Below are 17898 nucleotides of genomic sequence, written 5' to 3'. Positions count from 1 at the left end.
AATAGACCTGTTATGCGTCGAGACGTGCAGTACCTGAACTAGCTGTCATCGGAGTTGGTCCGGTGGAGTCTCGTGCCCCCCCAACGTTCACACTTCACTTCCCTCGACTCTGCCACACCATCCATCCCGCTTCTTCATCCATTTGTCCTCTCCTCTCGTCTACTTTGGGCTACATTATTGGATAGAGCTTAGTCAATTGAATTGCTGGCCATGGGGATCTTCAGTCGCTTCCTCAAGCTAACCACCATCGGCGGCGCCGCCACGGTCGGCGGGTTCTTCTGGTACACGCGCAACGACGTCTTCGTGCCGCTGCCTTTAACCGATCGCATCTTCCACTCCGCCCGTTTCAATGCCCTTAACCCCCTTCGCAACCCTACCACCCATGATCTCTGCATCCGCAGAGTCCCCTTATCAGACATTGACCCCACCCTCCTCGAGAAGAAGGGAAAATTAGTCGAGGCCTTTTGCGCCGGAGTCTGGAGCGGCTGGGGTAGGCAGGCACCTTGCAACTTTTAGCTCACATCCTCTCATACAAGCCAACAACACTAACAACTGCAACGTCAGGCTACGCATTCCAACGCGCCTACCTCGCCCGCAAATACCAAGGCCCCGAAACCGCCAACCAGCTCTGGTCCCGCTCCGAGCTGCGCTCCTCCACCTACGAACCCGGCACCCTGATCACGGACCACTTCGAGGTCGTCGAGAAGACCCCCGACCGGATCGTCGTGCGATGCGGGGCGTCGCCGCGTGTGCAGGAGGTCCGGCCCTCCGATGGTCTGTTTGAGATGTCTGTGGAGGTGAAGCCCAACGAGGGGGTGGCGGAGTTTGGGCTCAAGAGCTGTTTCTTCCAGGGTCTGGGGAAGGCGGAGGCCCAGCCGATGCCCCCGCATATTGTTTGGTTGCATCAGCAGTATACGAAGTTGTGGATGGAGGCGGCGATTCGGAATGTGTTGCGGTGATCTCCTGTCTTGTTTTGTATATATGAACCGACCAGAGCGGTCTACTGTATTTTGCTTATGCATGAAACCCAGGAATCGATGTTTCAGGGACAACCCCCATTAATACCCTTGATCTCATTGGAATCAGATCGGACTCTGGCGGCGCTACAAGATCTAGTGGCATGTTTTTTTTCCCTACTTTAATACCAACGAGTGGTAGTGATGTCACGGGGCATGACATGACCCGTCCCAACCTTAGAGCATGTGGAAGAGGAGTTTCTATGCTTCTAGGAAAAGTATCTTCTGCTTGTTTCCTATTTGGTTTATGTTTTTTATATTCAGACTGGTTGAGCGGACTGGTCGGTGAGGAGAAAGGACATATCTATCAGAATGATGATAATGCTAGGGCAACTCTTCCGATGAATCTGTCTTAAATTGTAACTCATTTTTAGTCTACTATGTGTATGGTAGGAATAAGGGGACAATCAAGGCCTAGTACCTGCAGAGAGCCACAAGGTAATCCGAAGTAGGATCTGAACGAAGGAAAGCGCAAGCGCAACAAAAACAGCTCTTTCTAATGTACAACAGGGGTATTGTAGGAAGGTTTCGAAACTCCCATGTGTGAAGATATATTGCAAGAACAAAACACCACCAGCCATCATCTGCCACCGTCTATGCCAGAGCAGCAATGAACATAACACCGATCAGACCAGAAAGGCCAACCGACATTCTGTTTGCGCCATTGCTGAGGCCAGGAGTGAAAAACACTTCAGACGGCGTTGTCAGTGTCGCCGATTCTTTTGCCGTGCCCGAAGCGCTTTCACCAGCTGTCGGCGACCAGGTGGCAATGGCAGTGGCGGATGCGGCTGTAGAACTTCCAGTGGGTCTGGGAATAAGGCGAGACGAAGCGAAAGAACTGGCGATAGAAGAGCCACCAAGTGCAGCAGCGCTGGATGAGGCGGGTACTGGGATTGTGGAAGGCGCAACAGATGCGGAGGCAATAGAGCCCTGCTCTTCGGAGTCGCCTTGCGCAGTGTCAGAGTCATCGAAGGATCCCGTGCTGACGGCCTGGGAGACAGGTTCCGGAGGTGCTGTAGGGATCTCAGAAAGAGCGCCTGCGGTCAGCCGAGATGTGGCACTCTCGGACTGGGCATCAGTAGACGTAGCAGCGGCAGAATTTGCGATGGCATCGGCACCCGGGTGCCCACTTGTGGCAGCAGCGGGAGCAGCAGCAGCGACTGAAGTTGCAGCGACCTCGGCGCCAGAAGTCCCGTTAGAGGGCGCGTCCTCCTTGCCACCCGCGGCAGCTGCGGATGAACTTTCTGCGACAGGGCAGATAGTGGTAGTCGATGTGACGTAGACGGTGCTGGTTGATTCCAACTCCGAATCGCCGCCCTCAGTCGCCGACACACTGGGAGCCCCAGTGGCAGCGGGAACAGTCGTGGTCTCGGCAGACGACGGTGTGGCGTGATCAGCAGCGGAAGTCGCAACAGTGTTGGTCTGAGCTGGCTGGGGAACAGTGGTTGTCTCAACCGGGGCGGGAACGGTGGGCGTCGCGGTATTGGCGGCCTGGGCCGACACCCGAGTGCCTTCGACCTTGGAGGCTGTAGCTTGCGAGACGGCGGCGGACGAAGCAGCGCTGACACCGTACTGGTAGATCTTGATGGAGTTGATCTCCCAGTACGCCTCCTTGAAAGCCGCGGGATTCTGAGCGACGTAGTTGACACAGCTCTGCATGGGGCTGCTGGGATCGCTCATGGGGCAGGTGGATTCGGCAAAAACATTACCGGCCCAGTCGCCGCAAAAGGTTGTGTCAATGATCAACTTTTGTGCTTTGAAGCGCTCTGCAAAGTCGCATGAGCCTTGCAGATGCGCCATAGGGGTTCCAAACGACGAGGTATCGGGGTTGCCGCTGGCAAGAGAAGCCGGAATCTGGCTTCGAGGGAAGAACCAGATCTTGATAAAGGTGTCAGTCCACTCCATAGCATACACACCACCACCCGACTCATTGAAAGGATCGCCAGAGCTGCCATTGGTTCCCTTGACTACACATCCGACCGTGCCGGAAGCCTCGCCACACTCAGAGGAAGAGAGAGTACCAGTCATGTCGTTGCTGCCCGAGACATCGCAGGAGCCGCTGGTGTGAAGGACGATTTTGTTTGCCTTCTGCAAGTTGACACCCTCAATGATATCAATCTCACCGTCGTTGGGCCAGTTCTTACCGACGGACCAGAAGGCGGGCCATGTGCCGCAAATACTACCAGGCATGTGCTCGATATCGATGACATACAGTCCCTCCGTGTAGTAATTTTTCGATTCGATCCGTACCGACTCACGGCCGGCGCCGTTGGGGTTCAAGGTACTCTCGTAGTCGACACCCATATAGAAGCTACCGCTCTCAGTGACTTTGACCAACCCGGATTGTTTAGCGAAGCTCTGATTAACGTATGTCACATAGCCGTTAGTAGGGTCAGCTCCGTCGAAGAAATTCCAGTCATTGATGAAGCTTTCGCCCTGCCAGGACTCTGCAAGCTGATACGTTTGTGATTGACGAGCCTCCAGGGCTGTTGCTGAGACCAAGGACGAAGTAATGAGAGATCCTACGCTTAATAAGAGCGACGACGGGGCCATGTTGCACTGTCGAACAATCACCAAGACTAAGGAGCGATGGTCGCTTAAAGTTAGGAACGCAGCTGAAAAAGATTCCAGCCGATCGCTACTCAGGCGAAGAATAGAAGACAGAATTGCTTGCAAAGAATGGATGAGACACCGTCCAGGGTGTAGTCTAGCAATAGCTGGTAAGAAAGGAAGGTGGGCAGAATCGATCTGCGATGATGAACTGAAGATTGAGAGAATGTAAAGGCCTGAGATTGGCCAGCTTAAAAGAAGAAATAACGAAAGGAAATGATTCACGATGAACAACGATCAAGTATGTGAGACCATGGCAACAAAGGCAACGGGAGATGCTAATAATATAGGAACGAGGGCAAGAATGCTCGACCCATTTAGCCGCGCCTGGTTGTGCTTGCCATTGCCCTGCCAAAAAAAAAAAAAAAAAAAAAATAATGCCAATAATATTCTTGTCACCATGGTCAATGACCTGGCGCCCCATTGTTACCATAGTCTAAAAGTCCAAGGCGCCATCGACATGTCAATACAGGCTCGGGATTGGAGAGTCCCATCTGCTAGTTTGTTGTCGAGACGAAGCCCAGAAGGCCGAGATGAACCGTCATGGATTCACTCACTTGGGAGGAGCATAAGGTACTCCGTCCTGTAAAGGGTGACGAATGTCAGCTGCTCAGTATGGCATTCCTCGAGACTCAAGATTCTTTCATTTTTCCCAATTTTCTCAAGTATGCAGAAGTGGGCGGCGACAAGGCACGGCATTGGTGTGGTGAATATGTGGTCGGCAAATCTGAAACAGGTGCGGCCCCCAACAAGCATGTAGAAGTAGGTAGTTAAAATAGGGGAGCGCCTTTTTTTGTCCGTAGAAAGGACGGCTGTTTCACAAGTGATGTGGTGGAACAATAAAGGCGAATAACAGCGGCTCGCGATTGTCAATCCGTATTGTCCTTTTTCTCCATGATTCCAATCTGCACCGACTGCCTTTGTCTATAACATTGAGTATGCTTTCGACTTTGCTCATGCATGGTGGTACAGAGAGAGAGGCAATAATATGATCACAATCCACATTCTGGACATCTTAGCATGACTCGTGGGTCCTGAGAGGAAGGCGAGATGCTCTCAGACAACTTTGCCGACAATGCCATGAATCAACAATTCAGACACCTGGCTAGTTTCCGCTGCGTGTCAGGGAACGGACATACAACCAATCAATGACTCGTCCGACACTCTGAGTCTAGACTCTTTAGTGGAGCGACTGACCGTGACGCCGTCGGTCTTGGGTGGATATAAAACAAAGCCGGCCATCTCACCTAGGGGACGGACGACATGTGAAAGCGGCCGGCAATTGGCATTCTTGCTCAACCAGATGGCGATGGTGAAAAGTGATTAATCTCAAGAATTAAATTCCTGTGAATGGATCAAGGAAAGACTATTCAATGAGGTGTTCGTCATTCGCGCAATAGTTAGATGAGCGACGATCTCATCAAACTGAGGAATTTGGGTGATGATAGCAGATATTCATGTGATACCTCTCGACTCAAAGCGACAATCAGCCACAGTAACTATGCGACCACAAGCGACAACAGTTGACTATCCAGAGAAAAAGTCCTGTCCTTAGGGGAGGTCGGTATTCTGACAGTATACTCCGCACTAGACTACCCTTGAATTAAATTTAAAACACAGTGGATCTCTTTAGTCATATGCTGATGCCCCACTGGATATATATGAACATTCTGACTCATGAACAATAAACTTACTGACTACTACGTAAACAGCCATGTGGATAAGACTAATCCCAAGTTTGTGAATCGTTGTTCAAACCCACCTCTCTATCACGGTAACAAAAATCTGCCACATATTCTATGCTATACCACGATGTTCTTGGACCTTCGTGGATCGTTATGCCAGATCATGGCAGAAACCGAGATGCTTTTTGCAGCACCATGACTAGACATTCGGCTGGAAAGGCAGTTCCATCATCCATGCCTATGGACACCTAGCTACACGAAGGGCTGCTTCCACATCCTTACGACGGAAACCTGGCGTCCGGCCAAGGCAGACCCCCGTCTTTAACAACTCTGGTGTTTGTCAGTAGGATGAAAACACCAAGAGGAGGAACAGATGCCGACCTTGAATTAAATGTGCCGCGTTCACTACGTTTCGCTTATCACTGGAGTTCGTATCGCCCACGACAAATGCAACTTCTTTTTCCAGGAGAAATCCCTCTAGGTCCTGTATATCAAACCACTCACCATCAAGCTCATGCTGGATCTCCTGCGGTAGCTCTGACGTAGGATCTTGGATGTTCTCCCATCGTGGCAGAGTTTCGTTTGAGCTTGCCTTTGTCTTGCGAGGATAGTGGGTACCAGCGCCACCGATTTTGAAGTAGGGTATCTCGTTCCACTCATCCAGGCGCTTCCGACTGGCTTTTGCGTGTAAGCATGCTTCAAAGTATGAGGCTACACGTTTCCTATCCATCAAGCGAAGGAGAAATCGAAATGGTCTCTGTAAAACATCCATGCCAACAGCGGTATTGCTGAGAGCTGAGTAGCCTTCATAGAGACACGCAAAGTGAAGCCGTTCGATAAAGGCGCTCAGATCCAGGGAAGGTGCCTCGTGGGGATACTTATCTTCTGCTGGTTCCCTGAAGCCGGTAGCTTGTAGCGTCCCCAAACCTTGGCTTCCCGTAGATTCTCTCGAAGGAGGCGATGTTGCGAGAGAACTTTGCCTACGCTGAGACTCCTTTTCCTCTGAAGACGAGTGGCTTTCCTCGCTAGGGGACGACACGTTTGTAGTAATATTTTGATCTTCTGTCATATTGGCTCCTTTCGCCAATGACAAACAGAGCTGTACAGTGTCCCGTAAACGGAGAGTCAACCGAGGATGGGAGGTCAGGACATCGGATTGGATCAGCTCATCGCTAAATGACAAAAATGCTGCGCTGATCTGCTCCACTGCACTCTCAAGCTTAAGAACGCGGCTTTGGAGGGAAGAAACGCTGGCTTCCTTGCGAGAACGATAGGCCCGTTGTGCTAGTCGAATTTGCATTCGACGTCGCTGCCCGGTCAGCTTGATAGGCAGAATGCTAACTAGAGCAAGATAAGAGGAGTGTTGACGCACCTCATGAGGATCTTCTCCTTCGCCTGCTGTCTTGCGAGGTCGCCCTCGTTTTCTTGAGTGCGAGCCATCCGGGGGTTCGATATCTGTTCTGGTTCGTTTCGAGGACTTAGGTTTAGGCGCCTCGGGCTGCTGATCCCCACTAGGCGGATCTGCCAGATAAAAGCCGCCGTAAAGGTGCGTTTGAGGGTGAGATGTCGCTGTTTGTGGACTAATAGAGCGTTCTGGGAGTAAGTACGAGGATGCAGACAAAAGCGAAGTGATTTTGTTGGCGCCCAGGAGATCCGGTACAGTTGATCGACTGCGGCTGGACAGCACTAGATTCTGATGAACCTCCTCCCAGGTCAGTAAGGGAAACTCTTGTTCAGACATCGTAGATATGTTGGAATCGTCCTCTTAGGTCAAAATATGAGCTACAGAGCTACGGAATGCGCTCAGTAGAACTGTGGTGAAAGTCAGTCATACAATGCAGGTATCTGATGGAAGGTGGTCAATATGTTTTATTTCTTTCAGCACCATGATAAAGCCTTGACAACATCATCAACTGGATGCTCCCCAGTCAGGAAGTGGTTTTATTGGTTTGGCGTCGTATGGGCCTCGGCCCGATCACTAATCACAAAGAGACCCTCTACCAAAGTGCAACAGCAGGCTTTCCCCTTTACGAGTGGTGATCTCCTGTCACCATGCCATTCATCAATAATGGGCTTTGATTTCAACCAATTGAATTGACGTCTTTGATTAATGAACAGTGCCAAATACAGCTTTCAACAGCGATGTTTGAAATCTCCTCAGATGGATAGTTGAATGTAGCATTGATCTAGATCCGTGCGGCCCAGGCCAAGTCTCATGGCGCATTTCTTGCCATCAAGTCATATGGAAGGAATCCCAGCACACTCTGTGGTGATATGATTCTTCCGGAAGGTTGTTGACTGGCTCATGCATCCAGTGTTCAGCCTCTAGAGGGACGAAGACCATGGCCAAAGGTGGGGCACCACGACGCCAAGAGCCTTAGATGGTGAACTGATCCTCATCGCATGCATGCAGACGTTTATCGACTTCGCATCTCAAGGCTAAACACGACCTGCTCCGCTTTTCATCAATATGGTCATTGTAGCTGTTGCCGGTGGCACTGGGGGAGTTGGTAAAACTATTGTCGAGACCTTGGTGGGGAATTCCGAGCACCAAGTCATTGTGTTGACACGCAGCGTAGGTCCCGACGGCAACTTACTATCGACGGGTTGACCAGAGTCTTATTATTTGATCCAGAAATCCAGATCGGATCCTGCTTTGGACAGAACTCGACAAGTGCAGGTAGACTACAACAATATTCCCTCTCTTGTCCAAGTTCTGGAACAGCACACCATCCATACCATCATATCCGCAATTGGGATCTTTGATGCCACGACCAGTCAATCTCAGTTAAACCTCATCCAGGCTGCGGAGGAATCCAGCGTCACGAAGAGATTCATTCCTAGCGAATACTCTTTTATTCAAACCAAAGAGTATTTCCCCACTTACTGATGTACTGTTCCTGTTGTCGTTTTCTAATTTGACGTACCAGTCTGCTCCCCGTTGACCCCAGCATCCAACATTGGCTCGATGCCGCTGAGCTCCTCCAGAAAAGTCACCTTCAGTACACGCGGGTCATTCCCGGCTTCTTCATGGACTACTGGGGCATGCCTGTGGTGCGCACGAATCTCACGCCCTACATCTTTGGCATCAACATCCAGCACTGCCAGGCTGCCATCCCAGGCGACGGAAATGACGTGATCTGCATGACCTATACATACGACATGGCAGCATTTCTGATCAGGTTATTGGATGTTGCGGACTGGCCTGAATTCAGCATCATGGTTGGCGACGAGGTCACGTACAACCAGCTTCTGGAGATGGCCGAGGAGATTCGAGGTCAGTGAATTCATCGATTATATCCCTTTGCTTAACTAAACCGATGCAGGTGTGAAGTTCAAAGTCACTTATGACAGTAAGGAGAGTATCAAGAACGGGCAGGTCACTATTCCTCCAATGCCCCAAGGGGATTCCTCTTCGGAGGAGGAGCTGAAAGAGATGACTGCCTTGGTGAGCCGACTGACGGTAGCTGGTGTTTTCAAGCTACCAGATGAAAATCGCCTGAACGCTAGATTCCCTGACATACAACCAGTAAAGATGAAGCAATTCCTTCAAAATGCTTGGAAAGGTTACAAAGGAACCGAATAGCATTCGAATAGCATTACAGATTTAATTTACAAAGTGTTTTCGGTTCCGTTCATCGCATCATTTCGTGACAGCGTTCAACCCCCACACTGCATTAAGACAAGCGCTTCGTACTGGAGACACCAGAGTCTCCGTATCTCACAACATCAGGCAGATCATCTTCGTCGGGGCCCTCATTGTACTTGTTTGCAGTCTGGGGCTTTGCGTGACGAAGCCGATCACCGCGCAAGATGTTGCTCTTGTCAATGGCCTCTCTCTCGTCGGCGGCTAGCAGGGAACACTTGGTCAGTCGCTCAGAACCAACATGGTCCCTGAAGTAGAGTACGTACCAAGCTGCTGGTCCGTGTTCGAGTAGGGAGGTTGCATGGGGTCCTCGTAATCGTCCTGGTCGGGCTGAACGGGGACCTGGTTTCGGAGCTCAGAGCGTGTCTCGCCGACGTAGGAGTTGTCGATAACATCAGCTGAGACGGGCGAGGCATCGTTCTCTGCCTCGTACATGTCCTCAGCTTCTCTTTCGGCGCGGTTGGACATCTTAACTATAGTGTCTCGTGGAATGGTATGGTTGAGAAGTTGCAGGAGATCGAAATTGTAGGTGTGGTGGCAGCGAATAAGTTGCTGGTGATGCACCGATGACAATGCTCGGGATACCGTGGGTATATATGTGTTTCTAGGTTTCCGCAAGTCCCAGCATCGCCGTACTGACATCAAGGTGCTGTCAAGGTGTGGTCATCGTGGACGTTGAGTTTTCGATTGAGTTCTGAGGAGTCAGCTTCCACCAAAGCCTACGACCAACTACCTCAATGTCTCTTATTCGTGCTTAGTCTAGTTGGGATATACAAACAAACTGCGGGCACATTGATCACCTTCACCACTTAGCTACCAGATCGGTTCATATCATATCAACACACCTTCTTTCCGCCATATGTCGTAGCTGCACAAAGAATCAAGCAACAACAATGCGCAACCATATCTTACGATGCATATTCATCTGAGATCATCATCGATACTGATCGATCAATCCCAATCTCCATACCCTGCTTATATCGGACACAACCAGACAAGCAACACCAACCGCCCAGCTCGAGGTGGCGAAATGACGCATCTCTAACATCAACCCGGACTCATCCGCCGGCCAGACCAAACCGACACATAATAATCTTCAACAGCCACTTCCCCGGAAGGAGGGGGTATCCACCAGAAACGAAACCTGTTTAGTGCTTAACCTGCTAGGTGTAAGATAGGGTTTCGATGCCGCAGTTGATAGAACAACATCACAGACCAGCTCCATATCCACCACGTCAACCAATCAGACACAAATATCAACAATGTCATACTCAAGGGAAGACAACGAAGTCTCGGCTTCTGCGGAAGATAGGTTGAATGCTATGCGCGGCTACAAGGCGTGAGTAGACTCTCCCTCCCTCACCAAATGGATACAATACGGATATGGATGATTTAATGCTGGTCAAGTACACTCAAAAACCCCCGGGTCTCGGACGAAGCAAAGCAGCACGCCAAAGACGTGCTGGACAATGAGCTCCATGGGGACCAGCCGCGGCATGATTTGTATGCGGTCCGGGGCCAGAATAAAGAGCCGAACCGAGTGGCTGGTGGGCTGAAGGCGTAAGTTTACTTGCACTCTTGCACTATGCTCTGACGTCGAGATGGCTGATATGTGTTTCAGTGCGCAGAGGAATCCGCGGGTGAAGGAGAGGGGAAAGGAGAGTGCGAGCGAGAAATTGGATGCGTTGGGACGCGCGAGGGATGAACAGGCGCAGCAGGATCAATCGCAGGAGCAGCCGGAGGAGTAGAATGTATTTCTGTTCTCTATTGTGATGTATAGACTTAAAATAGAGTTGCGTTGGCTCAACTCAATTCTGCAGGTTAAGCTTCGAGAGAATAGGTAACAAGGCACGCGTTCCAATTCTATCTGTCTAATTATTCAGACGATGGATTGGGATTGATCACATCATCAGGCCATTTACGGAATATATCCGCTAGATGGTCAATTGGTGCAGCCAGCAGCCCGACCACCGTCTCGAAAGGAGGTTTGTTCGGGGTGTTGGGATGCGACCGGGTGGGAACGAACATCTTCGTTCGGCCAAACGACTTGGACAGGCTCTCGCTCTCTTTGGGGGTGATTGCGTCCTCCAGCTTGACAAAGTCAATGGTCTCCTCTTCCTCGATGTGCTTCTCGAGGTCTGCCATCATAGACTTGAGGATCGGCATGAAGGCTGCGTCGGAGGGGTGCATGTCCTGGAATTTTTGAAGCTTTTCTTTGATCTGCAGAGCAGTCAGTAACATGATCAAAAGATTGACAAGTCAGAACAGTGCCGTGCCGTCTGATGTTCCTCACGATCCTTATCGGCCGTCTCCGCGCCGCCTGGGAGATATTTCTCGAGTGCAGGATAGACGACCAGCTCTTCGCCTATGGCATGGCGGGCGAGTTCCCAGGTGAACTTGTTCTGGAAGCGGATTTGCTCATCGGTATCTCTGGAGCTCACGATGATCTTGTAGTACTCTTCGAGCTCTCGGTGGTCCTTTTTGATCGTATCCATAAGGCGGGCCATGTTGTTTGTTAAGAATTAACGATTGCTTCTAGCACAGCGACGCTGACGTGCATGTTTACGAATCTATTCAGGAATAGGACTGCATTAAAAGACCCTCCACGAAAATGCCTCTGTCGCGACCATGGGTTATAGAACAATGTAAACATCACGACACTGACATCTGAGGATCAAAAGCAGAGTAAATCCATTGTCCGGTAGTTATAAAGTTGTTGACAGTATCCTCTTGATCCTGGTTCCCACCGCAAGGCAATTGTTTGCTTGGCCCCTGGTCGAAATCACGATCAAACAATTTCGGTCATTGGGCAGGAAGCTGTGAATATACTAAAGATACCTATACAGCGAGTGAAGGGCCTCGTATACGATTGGATGCATTGGAGAAGGGGGAAGAATGGCGGTTTTTTGGCCTTGTCATACTTACACAGACAGGGAAAATCCAGCGAATTGGACCGTGAGTCGTGATGCTTACTTGTAACCCCAGAACGACAACAAAATGTGGACAATCCTTGGACTGCCAGAGTCACAGAGAGCTTCGGTGTTGTATTCTACGCCATTAACTTTGTTTAGAGACAGAGGGCTGACAGGTCTGAACACATACAGAGTACACATGTACACGGACCCAGACACCCCACCATCCCGACCACGGAAGGATTGACGACAAGCCTGATCCAGACCGGTTATGGGGACCAATCTTGGCTAACCAGGGGTATATCCCACAGACTTTAAGAGTCTAGAATAGATCGATGACAGCTTGATGGGAGTCTTTCTCCGCTCACTCCTCTCAGTCTAGGCTAGCTAAGGCTAATAATCCCTCGCAAAAAAGTCAGTCAAAGTTGCATTGGTCTTGGTTGCGCCCTGGAACGGAGCAGTGACGCTGCCTGCCTGACGTTATGCGGATGTATAACCCACCTGCCATTCGGCGTTCCTTGAGTGTGACGTGATGTGTTGGCGGGCAAGAACCGGTGCCTGACAGATCATACCCGCGCTCTGACTGACTATTGCTGTGGGTAGTAATGCATACAATATTCGTGTTGCTTTCCTATTGTTTGTGCGTTGGCATTCGAACGGGGTGGGGGTCTCCAAATTGGCCGTCCAGCCTCATTGGTATGGCGGCCCATGGACACCTACCAGGCAGGCACCTGAGCACCTACTATATTTTGGCTCTATTTCCCCAGCGCCTTCTTGGGCTGGAAGTGATTTCCAGATGATTACGTCCTGTTCTTGACACTGGTACTTTGATCTCCACTGAGTTTCAAAGTCGTCCAAGTTGTGGTCTTGTGCTTTGTGCCTCGAAGTAGAGCCCTCGCGTGACGGATCACATTCACTTCTTACATTTGTCACATTGGCGCATTTGAAGTTGCCGCCTGTGGATTGATTAGAAAAACAGCCGATCAAAATATCCGAGCGCCACTGATCATTCGCCATGGCGACTACATTTGCATATGAAAGGTGAGTCGAGGCTCCTCGAACCCATCCTCCTGTTTCTTAGGATCTCAACTAAGTGTTACACTCTGTCTCCCAGATTTCCTTTTCACGAACCCGGATCAGGACCAGACTCGCATTTCACAACCCCTGAGAGCTCTCTGGGTGGAAAGTCTACAGCGTACAAAACACACCATAACGACGGTTTACGAAGGTCCAGCATGGGGAAATGCCTCTTACAATGGTTCTGGTCGACACTGATGATCGACGGCTCCAGCCCACAGGATAGTCAGGCTAAGCCCTCGGATCTTCGACGTGGCGAGCATCATGGCCAGGCTCGAAAGGGTAGCACATTCAATACCCAAGGAACCTCTGCGGCTGAACAATCCCATGATGATAAGGACGAGGAGAATCCCGCATGTAAAGCCTGTCGGACATGGGGAGTAGTTTGTGACAGGCAACGGCCGCGATGCTCGCACTGTCTTGATCAACAGATTCTATGTTTCTACGTAGCGCCCTTAAGAAAGACGATGAAGAAATCGAGCCGGTCTCGAGTATCGCAACAAGGAACAGAAACAGCAGCACCAATGCATTTGCAGCAGCAAAGTTGCTGCTGAATGAATGATACAACGAGGTAAACGAATGGATTGACGATTTAGATAGAGAAATTCTCTCGTTCCGTCACTGGCAAGGTGTTGCGTACCACGAGGATCATTTTGATGGCCCCGGTTTAGAAAACGTTATCGCAAGGGAGTATCTCCTCCGCACAACCGGGGGAATATACCCGGATCCTGGTATATGCATGCAGCGGCGATTGGACTTATCTCCACATTTCCATGATGTTTTCTTTTCCCGAAAAGGGCGCAATCGGTGTTCTTGAGCAAAATGGTGATCGGCATGATGACACTTCCCGTTTATATGCGAGCCTATTCTCATCTCCACTTCCACGGAGCAGCATGCCCCGAGACGGTCTGCCGCGGGCCCACGACACTCCTCAGACCATCAGCTTCATAAAGAAGTCTTTTTGTCGTAGTCTGCCTCACATCTCGCATCAACTCGGATTACTACCGAAGCGGAAAGGTCACTACATGTTGCTGTCGGAGCACTGTGAGCCGTCTCCGCTCTACGGGCTCGGACGCGGGGTGTGGAAAATGTACCTACATGGAAATGATATGAACTTCACTCTCAAACCCTGCAAGTGATTTGTAGCATGCTGTGATCTATTCTGTGTAGCCTCGAGACGCACTCCAGGGTTACGCTGCGATCCTACCACAAATACAAGGTAAGCTCTGCCATTTCCTTTAACTCTGCCGAAAACTAACCGGGCATAGATGGAAGCCAAATACACTCGCCTTGCAGAGACAATATGCCAGAAAGCCAATGCCCACAGCAAGAGGCGCTTCCTAGTGGCCATTGCTGGCATCCCGGGATCCGGCAAGACAACCACCGCAGTCGCGGTCGCCAGGCTTCTGAACACCCAACCGTCGCCAAAACGCACTACTCTACTCTCCATGGACGGGTTCCATCTGTCGCGGGCGACATTGGACCTCTTACCCAATCGAGAAGAAGCATATATCCGCCGCGGAGCACCTTGGACCTTTGACGCGGCCCGCTTCGTCCAGTTCATCCGTCGGCTACGGAATTGGGCTGATTCGACGCCCTGTGCCTCTGCGGAGACGATCTACGCACCCTCTTTTGACCACGAGGCTAAAGACCCCGTCGAAAATGGCATTGCTATCACCGATGACACGGAGATCGTCATTATCGAGGGGAATTATCTGCTGCTTGACGAGCCTGAATGGCGCGAAGTGGCTGCCCTGGTTGACTACCGCGTGTTCGTCGAGAGTGACCTACAGGAAGCGCGAGAACGCGTCGCCCGACGGCATGTCCTTGCAGGTATTGAAAAGACGTTGGAGGATGGGTTTCGGAGAGTGGACCGCAATGATTATTTGAATGCGATTACCATTCAGGAGAAGCTCATCACTCCTGATTTGGTTATTCACAGTGTGACGGAGCCAACTGCTGGATACTCATAACAGCATTGCTTTGATATAATACAACACCCCATATAGGATATAATACACCTGAGCCTCAAGATACATTACAACATGGTCTACTCCTTGATCTTCTGCTTATGAAACACATCTATAGCCATCAGCTATTGTCCTATCTGCCAAGAACAGGGCAACTTACTCGGAATCTCAGGCATCCAGCTCGCCCTCGAACTACAGAAAAACTCCCCCTTGGGCGGCAACGCCTCCGGATCATCTAGAGTCCCAACGCAGATATACCGCGCCTGGTCCTTGACCGCATCCTATGCTTCTTAGCGTTCTCCACCGGCTGCGCGACTGTCAACTCACCCCATATTCAAGAATGAAACTCCCACAATTGTCGCAGAATTCCCGGTGCAGTAACGACCCGGACCCGTTATCGCCCACATGTTCCTTGGGTTTCCCAGCCGTCAGTCTCAATGCATCTTTGGGGATCTTGGCTGTTAGGCCGTAGTTTGTTCCGAATGCTTTCTGGTTTTCTGTTAGCTTGCGCAGTACACGGGATGGTAGAGGCGAGACTGACTTTACAGTTCGAACAATGGCAGAGGGAGGTCCGTGCATCGTCCGGGGAGTCAAGCGATATTTCATATCTGATGTTGCGACAGTAGCAGGATCCGGTGTATTGGGGCATGGTGCGTGATGTTGTACTTGAGATGGCTCGGTGGGTTGTGCGAGTATCCTTGGGTTTGGGAATCTGGGAGAGATGGCGAGCTATAAGAGAAAGGCGGTTCATCTGGTTGTTTTAGTTTTGAAGTCAATTGCCGATATTTGAAAGAAGATGATGCTATACCAAAGTGGCTTGAAAGCTTTACATATACCGGGGTATGCTGACGTCACTGTAGCTGCGCGGGTAGGATAACTCCAGTATTAAAATATACAGAGTTCCCACTGAACTAGTAACGAGAGACTTGAGATGCCTAGATAGAGCCATATCTACTGGCCAATTGGCCATGTGTCACTGTGTGGACGGTGATGTGATCATGACAAAACGCCTACATGCAGCAGATGGCTGCCAACTACTCCACCCCTAGTCTCCTCTTATGTCTTAACATCAGCGTGTGACATTCCACATGGTGCTTCTAGGAAAGTACTGGCCCTTTTCCAAGCATTTAAAATTGATCCCAGAGAGTAAACAAATCTACCTGGCGAGATCTTGGACGAGATTTGCGTGGTCGTTGAGATCAACCCCGCACGTTATCGAAATGGCAGACCAGAAGCGAAAAAGAAACGTCGTCTCGTCGCTCATCTTCAAGTTCTCAGACGAGGAGTTGTCCAAACCCAAGGTAGCTCTGTTTCGCCGCAGCGATAGAGTAAGGACGTATCCGTATGCTTTCCCCCCTCCCCCACCCCCCCACCACCCCCCCTTCCCCCGAGTTTGTATACCTGCTGACTGAAAGACAGCCACCACCTCGCCCCCATCTCCGGTACTATCGACCCGACGGACAAAGATCCCCTCACAGCCGCCTGGCGCGAGCTCCACGAAGAGACCACCCTCTCGCCCGCAAACCTAACGCTCTGGCGCATCGGCAAACCGTTCACCTTCAGCGACCTCGCTCTCAACCGCGAATGGACCGTCCACCCTTTCGCCTTCAAACTCAAACCCGCAAGCCAGGGCGGCCAAGGCGAGGCAGCCATTAAAACAGAATGGGAGCACGAAAGCTGGGAATGGCACGATCCGGCCTCCATCGTCGACGACGAGGCCTTCGGCGGCGTGCCGCGTCTCCACGAGACGCTCCGCCGAGTCTTCCCAGAGTGTGAGATGGACGAGCGCGCGGGGGAGACCCTCGCAAGGGGGCTGGAAAGGTTGCAGCAGGACCATAAGAGCGGGGCGCACGAGCTGACGGGCATTGCGCTGGCGATCTTCCGAGAGATTATCGCGCAGACGCACAAGATCGACGAGGGGTGGTGGAGGACGGTGCGCATGGCCGCGTGGCATCTCATCAAGAACGGCCGGGAGAGCATGGGTGCAGCGACACTCAACGCGCTCCTCTCAATCCTCGTAACGCTAGACGATATCGTGCATCAGACGACAGGTGCAGAGCAGGATCAGAAACGAGACCGGATACTCTCCACTATCGACTCGCATATCGCAAATCGGACAGCTAACACCACCCGCCTCAAAGACGCATTCACCTCCTACGTCCAAACCACCTTCCTGGCAACGCAGCCAAAACGAGACAGAGTCGCCATGCTCACCTTATCCGCCAGCTCCACGACGCGAAATATCATCCTCGACGCCTTCGCCTCGCTCGACGTCCCCACGCTCGAACTACGGGTGCTCGAATCCAGACCGCTCTTCGAAGGCGCTACCCTCGCCTCCTCCATCTACTCCCGCTTCCAGTCTCAGTTCGGCTCGACGGACAAGAAGCTCGAGATCAAGATATACACGGATGCAGCAGCTGCCTTGGCCGCACAGGACATCGATGTCGTCCTCCTCGGTGCGGACCGCATCTGTTCGTCCAAGGGCGTAAGTAACAAAACAGGGTCGTTGCCTGTCGTGCTCAGCGCGAAGCATGTCATGCCAAGCGCGAAGATCCTTGTTATCAGTCAGCTGGAAAAAGTGGTTGGGGACGACGGCATTCTGGAAGATAAAGTTGAGGATAACGACCCCGACGAGGTATTTAGTGCGTGGCGCAATGAGAGGGTCGAGGGTTCACAGGTGCTCGAAGATAGTTTCAGAGATTCCAAGACAAACAAGGACAACCCGGCAACTATCCAAATCAAAAATATCTATTTTGAATGGGTTCCGTTGACGTTGGTGGACGCCTTTGTGAGCGATGAAGGGGTTCTCGATGAGGCAGCAATCCAAAACAAGTCACAGCAGCTACGAAAGCTGGCACGCAAATACTTTGACTTTTGATTCACCCATATTACCAAATCCATATCGCCGATTGTCCATCAATCCCAATAGATTCTTCGCTATGTACATCAAAATCCAGCACCAAAGCCACAAAGGAAACGGTC

At 51.1% G+C, this 17898-nt stretch overlaps 9 protein-coding genes across 9 annotated transcripts; 4 read left to right on the top strand and 5 right to left on the bottom strand.

The window, feature by feature from the left end:
* Positions 1–210: 210 nt before the first annotated feature.
* Positions 211–959, top strand: AFUA_2G14370 (uncharacterized protein; the record flags this gene model as incomplete). The annotated part of the gene is made up of 2 exons (XM_750677.1): positions 211–490; positions 565–959. 2 exons carry the CDS (start codon positions 211–213, stop codon positions 957–959), a joined length of 675 nt encoding a protein of 224 aa, XP_755770.1.
* A 651-nt stretch (positions 960–1610) lies between these two features.
* On the bottom strand, positions 1611–3569 carry eng2 (putative GPI anchored endo-1,3(4)-beta-glucanase; the record flags this gene model as incomplete). The annotated part of the gene is made up of 1 exon (XM_750676.1): positions 1611–3569. One exon carries the CDS (start codon positions 3567–3569, stop codon positions 1611–1613), a length of 1959 nt encoding a protein of 652 aa, XP_755769.1.
* Positions 3570–5325: 1756 nt separating this feature from the next.
* AFUA_2G14350 (bZIP transcription factor) lies at positions 5326–7219 on the bottom strand. Its single transcript, XM_077804204.1, has 3 exons — positions 6684–7219; positions 5693–6620; positions 5326–5641 (listed from the first exon to the last, which is right to left on the bottom strand). Exons 1-3 carry the CDS (start codon positions 7050–7052, stop codon positions 5550–5552), a joined length of 1389 nt encoding a protein of 462 aa, XP_077660366.1. The 5' UTR covers positions 7053–7219; the 3' UTR covers positions 5326–5549.
* Positions 7220–7722: 503 nt separating this feature from the next.
* Positions 7723–8897, top strand: AFUA_2G14340 (uncharacterized protein; the record flags this gene model as incomplete). Its single annotated transcript, XM_750674.2, has 4 exons — positions 7723–7886; positions 7947–8182; positions 8242–8588; positions 8638–8897. Exons 1-4 carry the CDS (start codon positions 7782–7784, stop codon positions 8895–8897), a joined length of 948 nt encoding a protein of 315 aa, XP_755767.2. The 5' UTR covers positions 7723–7781.
* Positions 8898–8988: 91 nt separating this feature from the next.
* On the bottom strand, positions 8989–9857 carry AFUA_2G14330 (uncharacterized protein; the record flags this gene model as incomplete). The annotated part of the gene is made up of 2 exons (XM_750673.2): positions 9224–9857; positions 8989–9161 (listed from the first exon to the last, which is right to left on the bottom strand). The coding sequence occupies exons 1-2, from the start codon at positions 9597–9599 to the stop codon at positions 8989–8991; spliced, it is 549 nt and encodes a 182-aa protein (XP_755766.2). The 5' UTR covers positions 9600–9857.
* A 947-nt stretch (positions 9858–10804) lies between these two features.
* Positions 10805–12039, bottom strand: AFUA_2G14320 (uncharacterized protein). The gene is made up of 3 exons (XM_077804203.1): positions 11623–12039; positions 11234–11527; positions 10805–11177 (listed from the first exon to the last, which is right to left on the bottom strand). Exons 2-3 carry the CDS (start codon positions 11462–11464, stop codon positions 10833–10835), a joined length of 576 nt encoding a protein of 191 aa, XP_077660365.1. The 5' UTR covers positions 11465–11527; positions 11623–12039; the 3' UTR covers positions 10805–10832.
* Positions 12040–12189: 150 nt separating this feature from the next.
* On the top strand, positions 12190–14919 carry AFUA_2G14310 (phosphoribulokinase/uridine kinase family protein; the record flags this gene model as incomplete). The annotated part of the gene is made up of 3 exons (XM_750671.2): positions 12190–12910; positions 12984–14165; positions 14215–14919. The coding sequence occupies exon 3, from the start codon at positions 14215–14217 to the stop codon at positions 14917–14919; it is 705 nt and encodes a 234-aa protein (XP_755764.1). The 5' UTR covers positions 12190–12910; positions 12984–14165.
* Positions 14920–14996: 77 nt separating this feature from the next.
* Positions 14997–15667, bottom strand: AFUA_2G14300 (GFA family protein; the record flags this gene model as incomplete). The annotated part of the gene is made up of 4 exons (XM_077804202.1): positions 14997–15028; positions 15077–15197; positions 15244–15405; positions 15458–15667. The coding sequence occupies 4 exons, from the start codon at positions 15665–15667 to the stop codon at positions 14997–14999; spliced, it is 525 nt and encodes a 174-aa protein (XP_077660364.1).
* A 337-nt stretch (positions 15668–16004) lies between these two features.
* AFUA_2G14290 (translation initiation factor eIF-2B subunit family protein) lies at positions 16005–17794 on the top strand (the record flags this gene model as incomplete). Its single annotated transcript, XM_750669.1, has 2 exons — positions 16005–16258; positions 16336–17794. 2 exons carry the CDS (start codon positions 16005–16007, stop codon positions 17792–17794), a joined length of 1713 nt encoding a protein of 570 aa, XP_755762.1.
* Between the last annotated feature and the right edge of the window lie 104 nt (positions 17795–17898).

Source organism: Aspergillus fumigatus, chromosome 2 (genome assembly GCF_000002655.1).
Source record: "Aspergillus fumigatus Af293 chromosome 2, whole genome shotgun sequence".
Lineage (NCBI taxonomy): Eukaryota > Fungi > Ascomycota > Eurotiomycetes > Eurotiales > Aspergillaceae > Aspergillus > Aspergillus fumigatus.
This window is presented reverse-complemented; position numbering and strand designations above follow the sequence as displayed.